At 46.9% G+C, this 13,923-nt stretch overlaps 1 protein-coding gene across 8 annotated transcripts in view; it reads left to right on the top strand.

Annotated features, from left to right (window-relative positions):
* Positions 1-13,923, top strand: part of LOC144142516 (uncharacterized) — a 119,136-nt gene that overhangs the window by 41,181 nt on the left and 64,032 nt on the right. For all 8 annotated transcript variants that reach the window (XM_077674086.1, XM_077674084.1, XM_077674085.1 and 5 more), the window contains 2 exons: positions 2,092-2,199; positions 2,917-3,024. In XM_077674086.1, the coding sequence (XP_077530212.1) occupies positions 2,092-2,199; positions 2,917-3,024 (216 nt within the window). The remainder of the gene's footprint in view (positions 1-2,091; positions 2,200-2,916; positions 3,025-13,923) is intronic.

Below are 13,923 nucleotides of genomic sequence, written 5' to 3' on the forward strand. Positions count from 1 at the left end.
CAAAAGCATTTGACACAATCAATCATAACATTCTTTTTAATAAACTAGAAGCTATTGGGATAATTGAACCACCATTACTGCTACGGCAGAGCTACCTCCGTAACCGTAAACAAAAGGTATTAGTTTCTTATGTATATTCCATATCAAAAACAACTAACATTGGTGTTCCTCAAGGTTCGATTCTGGGGCCACTCCTCTTCCTCCTATACATCAATAATTTACCTACTAGCCTTTCTTCTTCTACATGCATACTATATGCAGACACCACAATTTTTAACTCCTCCAATAGCCTTACATCATTAACTGAGAAATTAAACTTTGATTTGGCCAGGTTGGTGTTTTGGTTTACTAAAAATATGTTACAGATAAACGCATCTAAAACAAAATTTGTCGTCTTCTCTTCCCCCCATAAATCTTTAACTTCTACTCCCCCCATCAAAATTGCTGAGAACAACATCCCTGTAAGCGATTCCTCTCGGTTTCTCGGTGTCGAACTTGATTGTAACTTAAAATACCATCAACACATTGCACTCATCAGAAAAAAAAATGACCTACGGCATAAGAATAATATTCAAAGCTCGCCCTTATTTGGATCAGGCAACACTAAGGTCATTATATTTTCCTTCGTTCATTCGTACATTTCTTACTGCATTGTTTCATGGGGTAGCCCATACAGCACTCACCTCACGTCAATTCAGACAACCCAAAACCAAGCAATAAGAATTGTCACATCTAGCCCATTTCGCAGTAGCGCTAGGTCATTGCTTCATGAGAATAACATATTAACGGTTAAGGAACTTATCATATTTATTCTCGGTATATATATGTATAAGGCAATAAACAACCAATTTCCACACTTATATCTTTGCTTACAAACACTAATGTCGCGAGGTTTCCCTAAACAATAATTTCATCTTACCCAAAGTTCGTACTAACTACGGCAAGCAGGCCGTTTATTTTTCTGGGATCGCATTTTGGAATACCTTACCCGTAGATATTAAAACATCACGTACACTGAATGAAATGAAAAACAAGCTAAAAAATATACAATGTTCAATGACTAGCCAGTTTTTGTCCTTCCATTTAATTTTGTGTCTTGCTGTTACGCACTTATTTATTGTTTTATATTTTCATAAAGCGTATTACCTTGAAAACTTTTCCATGCTATTTCATACGCATATCCCTGTTTTATTTGCTTGTACCCATTGTGACTGATGTTCTCTCTTTCTCTGTCTATCGGCTGCATTTATTGAACTTTTTTCCACTTTGACATTGCACACGAGGTCCCTTACAGTCTTCGACTATGGGACCTCCTTCTGTACATCTTGCCCATGTCATGTATTTTTGTAATAATAAACTGACTGATTGATCGATTGACCATGTTAGCACAAAGATTCGAGTTCTTATAGGCTGTGAGTTATAACTTGTCAGCTGTCATGACTAATCAGCTGGTATAATTAGAAGTTCAATGATAATCTTTTAGCATTACTTTAATTGAATGCTATTCGTAAGTAATCATTACAACACACGTGGCGAAACAGAGGGCTTCAATAACCGACCAAATAACTTCCCTGCTGAAGTACATTCCAGTTTCATAATTTTGCCATTTTACTTCACCTCCAGCAATTAGTAAAATGCCGTTACATAGAAGCAACCTTCACTGCAATTTATTTTCTAACACACTCCTTTGAACCGCCACTTGGACCTGCGTTAATAAGGACATGGTGACGTGCATTATCTTTCTTCTGAAGAGAGCTTGACATCCTCCCATCAAGTATAGAAACAGAGGGTTAAGGATATGGTGTGTTAAGGATATGGCTGTTACTTCACTTCATGATGTGCTGATGTAATTGTTCTGATCCCGAAACCAAATAACTTCGCTGAACCATTGTTTGACCACAGGTTATGGCACAGTAATTTGCTTAACAAAAACCTTCAACCTCTATTTGCATCAAAACAGGTGAGCATAAGTGTAGTAAAGCAGACGCAGTAGCTTTCTATTTGCATTGTATGGTGTGCCTTAAAACCTCGAAAGCCGTAGGCACGGCAGAGGCGTTTTTTGAGAGGTGGCTGATTCAACTCCTGCTTCAGGTTCGGAACACCTCGGTGGCACACCCGCCCCAAGATCATGGAGGGAGAAGAGCTAACGTAGGACCCGCTAACCGGAATGCGAGCAACGGTGCCAGGCCACCCTCAGAGGTAAGTCTAGCATGTTCGACTTTTAAATGCAGAGCATTTCTTTAACGCATGATGTCACCCTGCGTTGGCGTGCCTCGGCGTCCGCAACAGCCGTTCCAGGTGCGCCCTCTCCCCCACTCCTTCTCGCCTGCTTTCCGCTGCTCCTAGCGTGTTCTCTGCGTGCTCGGATCGCGTTCAGCAACAGGTGGGGCGCGCATGCGTCGTAGTTTGGCGTGGGAGCAACAACAGTTGTGGCGTGATCGTGACGTAGTCGTGACGTGGTCGTGGCGCGGTCGTGCCGTGATGGGGCGGTTCTCGCCGTTCGCTCTCGCATCCATTTTCTTTCGAACCAGATAAAATCGGGTATGTGCGCCCGATAACGTCGTGCGCCCCCCTAAAATGCTCTGCATTTGACCGTGCCCCTCGCGAGGGGGATGTTTTCATGAATTATCCTGGAGAACTGCTTGCCGGCAATTATCTGTGTACCGCCACGGTCTAAAAACATGCCGTCTGCAATTCATATAAACCCATGATCGGTTGCACCTAAGCAGGATGACATCAGCGTGTTTTTTCCAGAATATTCGCTTCTATGATCAGATGGGTAGTATAAACGTAGTAAAGCATATAGTACAGTAGATCTCTCTCAACATTCTCTGGCGCACCTTGAAACCTCGAAAGCACTAGGCACGACAGAGGCATTTTTGAAATGAGAGGTGGCTGATTCAACTCTTGCTACAGGTGCTCAACACCTCGAAGACAAACCCACCCCAAGATAGTGGAGGGAGAAGAGGTAACGAAAAACCTGGTAACAGGAATACGAACCAAGGTGCCAAGCCACAGTCAGAGGTAAGTCCACCATGTTCTACTTTTTCAGAATAATCGCTTGTATGATAGGGAGAAGATGATACTCGACACTGGCTGCAACAACGATTTTCTAACGTTCCTTATCAGACAAAACGCTGCCCACGAAGAACGCCTCTACATGAACAGCATTGCGACAGGGCTGAGGAGCCTTCGCGATCTGTAGAGCAGTACACGTGCTCGAACCTCCTGGGAAAACGCAAGAATCCACCTCGAGAAGCTAAAGCACGTTCTCGCTATGGATTTTGTCAGCAATAAACAGTTGGAACCCCATGCAATCAGTCGAGTAAGGTCAGACCGGTGATTCCAGAGGCGCAAAGTGTGCACGGTAAAGTGTGCACGGTAAAGTGTGCACCTAAACATCACACCTAATTGATACCATTCTCTGAGGTCACTGTTGAGGACCAGAACCCAGGGCCATTACACCGCTCAGAACGCCTTTAATTCAACTTAGTCCTATACTCTAACCAATGCACAGGACCCGCAATAATGTGTAAACAAGACCAAGGCACAGACATGCTCAGGACCCGCGCAAAAAATACCACTACAATAAATAACGGGCAGTTCAGCATCCTGGTTGTAATTTGTTGAGCTGGTTGGTCTCAGATCGTGAATTGCTTCCTTTTCCACCGATGTTTTGAGGAGTGATGTAGCTTCCTTTTCCAGGCTCTGTTTAGAGATAACAAATAGTCCAACAAAACTCAATACTTGGGTTGAAGTTAGAGGGCAATCTTTAGTCAAGGTGCTTTACAACGTTAGACTTACTGGATTACCTCCGGATCAGGTCATCGTTTCCCTCGATATAAGCAGAGTCCTTCAATGCTTTACTGGTCACGAAACTGCTCCGTAACTCAATGGGAGAGCTTCATATGCTGCGTTTGGCCGCCGTGCGGTGGCGCCACCCTCTCTCTGAGGTCACTCCTCGGGCGGCGTTGCGCTGGCTCGCACGGCGGAGCCGCGGCGAGTTGTGTTTGTTTTGTGCGGGAAAAAATGTAACGTGCATATCGCGCTCTTGTGATGCGACTTAAGTAGTGCAACGACGATGCCGAACATGTGTTGCGTCTCGGGATGTCGTTCCTTTTACAACGATACCACAGAAAATGTTTCCTTGTTCTGTTGACCGAGCGACAGGCAGCTGTGTGAGAAATGGAGGGGCGCCATTCCAAGGCAAGCAATGGGAGATTTCAGCTTCGATTATAAGTGTGCGACAGTGTGTGGAAATGCACTGTGTGAGAGAATGGAAAAAGCAATGTACCCTTTTGAGAGCATCGTGGACCTAAAATTGTACAAGGCTAACTTAAAGCCGGATTTTTGTCATATCAGTCCGGTAGTAGCGGTGCTTCATTACCTGTATGCAAACTTGTATTGCCTTGCGCTCAGGCTCGCGTGTAAAATGGGACGTCCTTGTGCTTTTACTTCTCATATTTCCGCGAATTATCCCTTAGGGTTCGTTTTGTTTGTTTTGTAACTACGCGTGGCCGATTCCGGTTTCTTATCTGGCGTTCAAACCGGAGAGCCCGTTTGCTCTTTTCGTCTTACGTCCCATTGGGCAATATTGTTTGATATGGAAAGGGTGCTACCTTGTCGCTAACTTGATTTTTTGTTTCTTCGGCAATGTTCTCGATCTCATTTCCATGGATCTGAAATTAATTACGTTCCAAGACTAATACGTTCTAGCTCACTTTATCGACGTTCATCTGTTCACGTCACACTGCGGACTGCTTCTTCGACGTTTGTTGTGTTTCATTCTAGTCTTTTGTAGTGCAGGAAATCGCTAGCTCGCTGCGTTCAGAAAAGCTTTGCGTCGTTCTTGGCTACGTGGCAATATTCTGTTTCCTCCGTGTGCTGCAAATCGCAGCGCGAAAAAATAAATTTTTTTGTACGCTGGACCACGCTCTTTTGTCTCCCTTTGTAACATTGAAATTTTTTGTTGCGTGTGATAAAATCAGTTTCATTGTTCTTTTTTCGCTTCCTGTTTTTGCAAGGATTGCAAAGCGTGGAAGCAGAAAGACACATGGTGCAACATATATATCTTCGTGTTCTGATCCTTCGCATTTCTGCAGCGTTTTTAGATGTTCTCAAGTATGTACCCACTCATAGAAACTACAATACTATTGGGCTATCTCTTTTAGCGTTCTGTGCATTCCAGAGCAATCAACGGATTCATTAAGCGTAGTCTGAACGACGCGTACTTGGTTTCTTTCAATTTTTTATATTGTATTATCGATAGGCCCGCAGCAGTTCGTGACTACACAGCTACCGTATGTGTGGTATTTACAACTTTGCTTTAAGAAAAGAAGCAATATAGATTTAAAAATCCGTAAATACGACGGCGCAGCGCTTGTGCCAGAGCACACAGAAGCCGTTGCCGTTCGCGGCCGAAGTCTACGGCAACTTACTTAGAACAATAAAACGCCATTGAAGGCAGGTGATAAACACAATAACTGGACTATTCATCGCTAAATACTACGAAAAAAAACACACTTAATCAGCGCGAAGACACCAAAAGCAGCGAGCGTTTGCACGCCAAGAGCTGGCCAATACGCCGCACGCGCGGCGGCTGGATGACCTTCGTGCGGCGGTGGCGCCTGTAGTGGCGCGCGCGGTCCCTATATGAAGCGAGCGCCGAAGTTTCGTGACCAGTAGAGCATTGAAGGACTCTGGTATAAGTGAACAGCAGCCGGCATCTCTCTCCTTCGCGAGAATGGGTGTCCTCTTTGTTGTTGAGATGTAGGTGTAGTTAGTTTTGGGAATTCACGTTTAGCGGCCATATGTTTTCCTCTGGCCCTGTGCCTAATTACATGTCCGGCGACGGTTTAGTCTGGTGTTCACAATGGCCCCTTTCGAATCCAGATCAGCCACAACTGAATACTCCTCCTCTCTAGTCACACGCTCCAGGGGGTCTGCTCCTGGTAAGTCTGGATCTTCATTTTCGTGAGGTATGAACTCGCTCTGTAGCTGCAGCGTGACACAAGATGCCGAGGTGACGACGCATACCGTAAACTCACTGGTTGCCCCCAGGGTCGCTGCGCTCAGCGATTCGCTGGCGGGGACTAAAAGTTCGCCAAAGGCAACTGTAGAGGTGGGTGGAACGCTGCGTGATGTTGGGAGAGATGCAATTTTAGTGGCGCTATCAAGGGGCCTCCACGAATGATTGCCTTTGTCTTGCGGATTTGTGCAGACGCAGCCATTTTTTTTATAATCTCTCAGGAAGCAGCAAATTAGTTCGAATAATCATTGCGAGATTTAAGCCCCGATTCTCAATATTGATTTGTGTAATCTTTGAAATCCAAGAAGTTTCTGATCTGATGGTCAAGCTGCACGAGGCTGATCTGTTTTTGCTGTATGCAATCATAGAGATTTTAGCATACTTGATTTTGCAAATTGTTCCACTGCGCGGTCTGTCGCATTTCCGAGGTCCGAAGGCTGCACCCGGAGGGTGTCTCTGAAATGTACCAGTTGACCCACGTCCTCGGTCTTGGATTGGCTTGGCATTGGCTTGCATTGGATTGGATTGTATTGGATTGGATTGACTTGGGTTGGATTGGATTAGATTGGATTGGATTGAATTTGGAATGGATTGGATTAAAGTGGATTGTGTTGGATTGTGTTGCGTCATAGCCGCGGCAGACGCACTGGCGCCGGCGCGTCCCCTCACCGTTATGCGCGCTATAAAACGACGCGGTGCCTGCGCCGCTCCGCTCCATCGTTCCAGCGCCGTTCCCCCGCTGTCCAACGCTGCAACGTGAACCCCCTATCCGTCGCATCTACACAGGGGTTCCCGCGAGGGGAGGTGGGAGTTTTTTGTCATATCAGCTGCACGGTGTTGTATGTTTGCCACACAATATACAGAGCAAGCGAGCACAGATAAGGGAACTCAAGCACGTTTCAAACTCATTGATACTGGAAACTGATAACCCACCAAATTCCTCAGTGAACATGCGCAAAGCAATGCTCATAACTCCGGCTAAATTCCTTAATGCATAAAGAACATCCATGGTGTTCAGGCCCAGTACCTGCAAGGCTTCACTGGGTCAGGGCACTATGTCGCTAAGCGCAAGTGGAGGTTCAATCCCAGCCATTGCGGCCGATTTTCTCATCGATGCGAAAGGCGAAAACGCCCGTGTGTCAGCATATTATTGCAGCGCATTTGGGACTCGCAGTCTGCGCAACTTAATTCGCAGCCTTCCACTGCGCGCGGTATACCTAATAGGCCAGGGGTAGCTTCGCAATGCGAAAATCTAAATTTAAATTTATATGTACCCCTACCTAATTGTTGTGGAAACTTTGACCGAAATCGGGTTTGCACAGAATCGACAGGAACGTCACTCCTTCACATTCTAGGGTTTCTCGCAAGCGAAGTTTCTATGGCGATATAAAATTTATGGCGTCCGTTAGCACGAAAAAACGTACGCAAGGTGGGAAGCTCAGCTTACAAAGACAAAGCATATTGCCGAAGAAAAGCATATCACCGCTCCTATTGCAGCAAAAACTCTCTCCTTAAAAGTAAAAGTGGCACTGCCAAGAACAAACGCATATCGTGAAAGAAAACGCATGTAGTCGCTTGCAGCAGAGCTATTTTTCTTTCTGGATGTATGGCGTAGTGCGTGGCGTAGTGTATCCCTAAAACGGCGACAGATGGTTGCGTTGGAAAACAAAACAAAAGTCCCAGTGTGTGTGCTATTCGAATGCTGTCAACGCAAAAGTCGCACGCCGTTCAAAACATGGTTTGCGCCTCAAACTTCTAGGTCTAGGCGCGTACATGCATGTGACTTACCAAAGACCACGTCAACGTTCAAACAATAAAACATGCTCCTACCTTCCACCTCAATTCAGTGTAAGCACTGTGCCGTGGGCAGAAAAGCTTTGCTGTTCATCCACGCAGGGTCAGAATGCGGAGTTATTTTTTGTACTTAATTCTAAGTTATGCATCTTTTACATAATCAGCATGTACTTGGTAAAGCCTGTTCACTACTTTATAAGACTGTAGGTGCGTACCATTACGCCTATTTTCTAGCACTCCTGCCGCTGTACATCTGAACACAGTTTGGCAAGTTGTTCACTAGAGGCTTAGCCTTACTGGATCTACCACTTATTTTCTTAGAGTGGAGCTTAACTATCACATGAATACACCTTTTTTCATAAACAGAAAGAATAAAGTGTTGACCAAGCTGCGAAATCCCCGCATTGCATAAAAATATTTCAGGCTAATACAAGCAACGTCATATTGACAACGTGCGCCGCTCATTCTGCTACCCCAAACACAGATTTTAAATTGTAATGTTCAGGAGCGACAAAGTCGGTCTTTTGGGCGTAAAAAAAGTTTGTTTTCTAATTTCACGTAAGATCACAGAGGAATGTCTGCACTGTCCGTGTGGTAGGTTTTTCTACATTGCGTCCCCCATCCCACCCAACTGTGTAAAAACGCGACAGTGGTGTTGATGGCGTCGTCGGAAGTGCCTATTTCCTAGGGCACACGGAAGATGGCACAGCGATTGAGGGATTGGAGAGCACAGCTACTGTTAGTTCCGAGGTTTTTTGCCGAAGTGCCAACTTTGCTGTAGCGAGGAAGCCCTTGGTCATTGTTTGACCTGAGAAGGGTTTGGCGAAAAGGGACGAAATGTTTGTACTACCTGAATAAGAGGAGTTGCTCTCTCTAAGCAGAAAGCTGAGGATAAGGGGAAAAAACATGAACCCTCCATACAACTAAGGCGATGGTTAAACGCGAAGCTTTCTCCAGTGGCAATCCTTGGTTGTCGTCTGAGTTTGGACTTTGAGTGACCGATGGCTTGGACTTTGGCTCGTTAAACTTTGACTTTGATTTTAACGCAGTTCTGGCTTTTGATCACAGCAAATTTGACGCTGACGTTTCGCCATTTGATTTCGCACAAACGAAATTCGCACGTCTATGCACCCCTTTCCAAATTCAAACTGATTTGACGGTGTCGGAATGAAGCAACTGGATTGACGTCGGGTTCAGTGCGCGCGAGGGACCAAAGCTCGATTCCGATCACAAGAAATGTTTTTTTCGCTCTTCCAGACAGACTCTTAATTTTTGCTATCCCGGCCATCTGCGTAGTTTTACGTCTTAGTATGAAGAACCAACTAGCCCAACAACATGCTTTACTAAACATTTCTGTTTTTTTATTCACCCACCATCATCATTGTCGCCAAAGTAAGTTATCTTTCCTCCATTACCTTCTCGACGCAACATACACCGTTAGTGATACATAGAAATATTCGCGTTAACAGTGCTTGATAATCGCCGCTCTTCTTAAGAAGCTGTGCATTCGACGAAAAAATATCAGCACATTAATTAGTTCATGAACTGCTATTTATAAGTCTTCTGGGAAAGGCACGAAAGATTGCTGGGTGAAATTTCTGTGTAGTAGAGCAGTCAAACGTTCCAAAGCAGTGGCTCCGCACGCGAGCTCGGCTGGCAGCAAGTAACAGTCCTTCTCTGACCAAGGCCGCTCAGATGCGTGCCAAATGAGTGGGGCTGCAGCCTATAATTGATAATGATACCACCAATTCAGTATCACCAATACTATTACATGGGCTTTACAAATATGGGATGTGTGAGAACAGTTTCCTGGTGCCATGAAAAATGAAGTTGGCGAAGCTTCACCTTGCACCTGCTGAAAAGTGGTGGTGGTATCCTTAAGCCGTGGTGACGGAGTGACGGACACTGGCAAGTTTGAAAACATTGAGTTGCCTCGTGACTAATGCAAAAAACAGCTGGCTTTGGTAGGAGTCGGAAAAGGATGTTTCGGTCACTTCAATTGGGCGTATCTTGTAGCCCAAAAGCTCGTAAACAACCGAAGCACAATCAGATGCGTTCTCTCACACCGCACAGATTCTTTCGTGTCACTACTGGTTGTCCCGCATGCCACGGCGAATTTTTTAGGTAGACCATTTTCATGCACCCGCCACTCTGGGTAGACAAAGCAACGCCGTTTCCACATAGCACGTACCGTGAAAACGTTCGCGCACATTTGCCCTAATTTTGGGGACGAAAAACACGTCAATAATTCTGGTCCCCTTCTAGCTCAGGCATCCTATCCGGTGACCCAATTTTGTCGGGAAAAAACATGTGGTAAAGGTTAAAAGAATGGTCACATGAGTAGCAACCTGGCACTACCACAGGGAGCTTGCCACTGCAGATGGTAGAGGATGGGGATGAAAGGGGACAGCTCAGTAAGCTAAAACGATGAAAGGTCACTCACGGGAACATACACCTTCTGCTGAAGAAGGGGCTTTCTCGAGAGGGTATCAAGCGAGATGACAAAAGGCACAATCTCGCGCCTATTCGGGAGCATATACCAAAAATGGCACAGCGAGTTTTTGGTCACACCATTCAGGCAATCGCAAGCGACTGCTGAACAGCTGCACCCGAAACTGTTGAAGCACATGGCCAAGCTGTACAACAAGGAAGAGCAAAGAGGTAACCTCCTGTCCATTCCAAATGCATGCACAAAAGGACGATCATCACCGTTCAAGATACGCAATGGATGCAGGTGCTCCTTCAAGGTTACCATCTTTACATGTGGCACTGTACCTCCCTTCCTACAAGAAAGAGGCCGTGACAGTGCAAACTGCCAGGCAAAAGGTTGGGCTCAATTATACCAGGCAAAGGTAGATGACCAAGCGACACCGCCGCTAAAGCGCTAAGCTGCGGCTGTGAAAGCTCAGGGGAGCCAAAGTAAAAAATTGGGCCCATCTCCCCACGAGGGCCGGGGGACTCGAGTATATGCGTCGCGTATGGGGTGGGTGTATTGCGTTAACGTTAGTGTTTGGGGAGTGGTGGTGGGGTGGTAGTGAATGTGTTAACTATTATTGCTTATTACTATTAATTATTATTATTTCTTTCATATATGAATTTTTACTTTCGTGATTTTGCGACTCGAGTCCCCCCTCGTGGAGAGATGGGCCCAATTTTTCTTTTTTTTTGTGATGCAAGAAGTGAAGGCAAGGAGTAGGTTGTTGTAAGTCGTTATTTATTTATTTGTTGCTGTTGTCGTTGTATTGGACACTGAGAACGACGGCTTCGTGATCGCTAAAGTGTACTGTTAAGGGGTCTTTAAGCAGTGGTCGTGCGTTGCAGCAACTGGTGAAGACGAGATCGATGCAACTGCTGCCGTGTATCAGCAGCTTCTTGACGTAGTTTGAATGAGTCAAGGATATAAGGCGCGTTCGTACCCTTTGATTCTGTGTCGCTTTTATGGCGCAGTGGGAAAAGCACCATGTACCTCGCGTCCCGCCCACAGGGTCGTGGGATTGAAACCAGGCGCCGATAACTATTTTTTTTATATAGTGTAGGGGGAGGGGTGCGGACCTGTTGTTGAGAGCGAGGAGGGTAGCGTGATGCGGGAGAGGAGGAGTGGGGGAGAGGGCGCACCTGCGCGCTGAGCTGTTGCGGACGAACAGCGGACGCTACATGTGAGTTAAAGAAATGCTCTGCATTTAAAAATGGCTAATACCAGCCCTGAATTTTAAGATGGATGCACAAAACTTCCCCGTAACGGTTACAGGCGACATGACCAAGAATGGAGCCCCGATTCAAGAGCTAACCAATGAACGTGAGAAGCAAACCCTTGCATAGAATATGAGGGTCATGTACTGTACGCGCAGGCAGAAAAGGGTGGGTATGAGAGGCATTGGTAGCTTTGACAAGTGACCTTTGGCTTGGCATTTTTATGACACACGAAGGCCATACCGAATCCTAAATCACTAAATTGTCATGTTAATGAACTAGGGCCATAAGATTCGCCGCAACAAAATATTTAATTCATCTGGGCTAAATTTTCATGATGACACAGCAAACCATTAACGGCACACAGTGCTATGAGGTTCTCAGAGTTCGCGGGATATCGTCTCTCACCCGCCGCGGTGGCTCAGTGGCTAAGGCGTTGCGCTGCTGATCACGACGTCTGGAGTTCGATTCGCGGCCGCGGCAGCGGCTTTTCTGATGGAGGCGAAAAGCAAAAACGCTCGTGTGTATTCTCCCTCTCTTCCTCCATCCCTCCTTCTCTACTCTTTTTACTGTCCCCCCTCTCGCTTCCGTTCGGCCGGTTGAGGTGTCGGCGAAACGCCAGACAGTTACCGGCCTCTATCTCCCCTTCCCCTACCCCCAACTACCACTTCCTCCTCCTCCTCCCCGTGTGTACGAGAGTTCGGAGCATGTTAAAGATCCCCAGGTGGTCAAAATTAATCCGGAGCCCTCCACTACAGCGCGCCTCATTGCCTGCGTTGGATCGGCGCGTTAAACCCTACAATAATAGATATCGTCTATCAGGTTGTGGCAGTCATGACGCCAATTTCAGTCATAGGCAGATAGGAATTGGTGATAACGAGGTCAGCCGGCACCGCCGGAAGCCAGGGCTGTGCAGCCCCGAGTCCTTTCTGGAACCATCGCTGGCGCGAAGACCAAGCGCCACCACCAGCACCTCAGCCGGGTCTCGTCCCGCAGCTCAGAATAGTGCCTGGAACTGCTGACGTGTTGGCATGGGGTCTCAGCGATTTGGGTACGTAGCCCAGAGCTCGTTGTCTTGCCTCAGCCACCGCCAGGCCCTGCTCATGGTCTGTGGGTGCTCATTGCCGTGTGGTTTTGTTCCTTCGAGCACAGCACACACCTAATCACCAAAGATCAGTGGTCGAAGATAAGTTTGATATATAATTACGGAGCGCGGCCTGGTCTTCCTCTTCTTCTGCAGTTGCTTCTGCCTTCTACCGTTCCATCCTTTTCACCTTCCGTGTCTTTCGTTGCGCTATATCTTATTTCTTCTACCTTCTCTCTGTCCTCGATATCTAATCATGCTTACGGCTCTTCTATTTGTTTTCTTGTTTCATCCGGGTACTTTTAGTTGCGAAGCATTTCTTGCTCGGGGGGATGTCCCCCATCCGTTCCCCGTCCGCTACGGCTCTGATGATGAGTGTGGCAGGATGCCCCTAGGGATTGGCCAACCAAAGAGTCCATCACGAGATAGCTTCACGTTCAACCACCGTCGTCACCTTCCCGTAGGGAAACCGCTGAAGAAGACAAAGCTGCGAAGAGGAGGGCGTGTACGTTGCTCTCGCCCCGTCCGCAGCGCCTCTGATGATGATTGCGGCACCGTTTCCCTAGAAATTGGCCAACCAAAGAATCCATCACGAGATAGCTTCGCGTTCAACCACCATCGTCACCTTCCTGTAGGGGAACCGCTGAAGAAGACAAAGCTGCGAAGAGGACGGCATGTACGTTGCTCTCAGCCGGTGCACCAACGTCAACAACCTTTACCGCACCAACGCTGACGGAGACTACCGATTCTTCCACAGAGACGACAACATCGACAGGAACATGATGGACGAGTTTCGGCGCCTCGAGAACCGCCGCCTACTCACCGTACCACAACAGTACTTGTGTGCCTTTGCCACCGGTGTGGACCCGGATGCGGAATTCCCTCTGGCGCTACTGAACACCAGATCACTCAACATAACGGCAACACAGTGGAACCACACAGAACTCCCATGACGCTTCACATCCTTATCAGGGTTCCCCACGGGAAGATGGTGTATTTCTGAGGGGGTTGCTCATGACAGTGAGGCCGAAGCAGAGGGTTCCGTGGGCCGACAGAAAGAGGTACAATCCTGCAGTCCAGGCAACGCAAGCAAGGTCGGTTGAACAGATACGTTCTGTCGAACTGAGACCGCCCGTGTTGCGTTCTGGTCCCCACTACGTTTGGGGGCTCTAGTTCAAGGTGGCTGCTCGGGACAGTCTCATATCAACATGCTGCGCAATACCTTATCCATAGTTAGTCTATCACACTCTACGCGACACTAAAAACTTGTCTGGCTCAAAGCTCTTACTAAAGAAGGCATAGTGCCCAGGTGGTAGATGATTAATAG

This window comes from Haemaphysalis longicornis, unplaced genomic scaffold (genome assembly GCF_048455015.1).
Source record: "Haemaphysalis longicornis isolate Haplotype H1 unplaced genomic scaffold, Haemaphysalis longicornis Haplotype H1 scaffold_6, whole genome shotgun sequence".
NCBI classification, from domain to species: Eukaryota; Metazoa; Arthropoda; class Arachnida; order Ixodida; family Ixodidae; genus Haemaphysalis; species Haemaphysalis longicornis.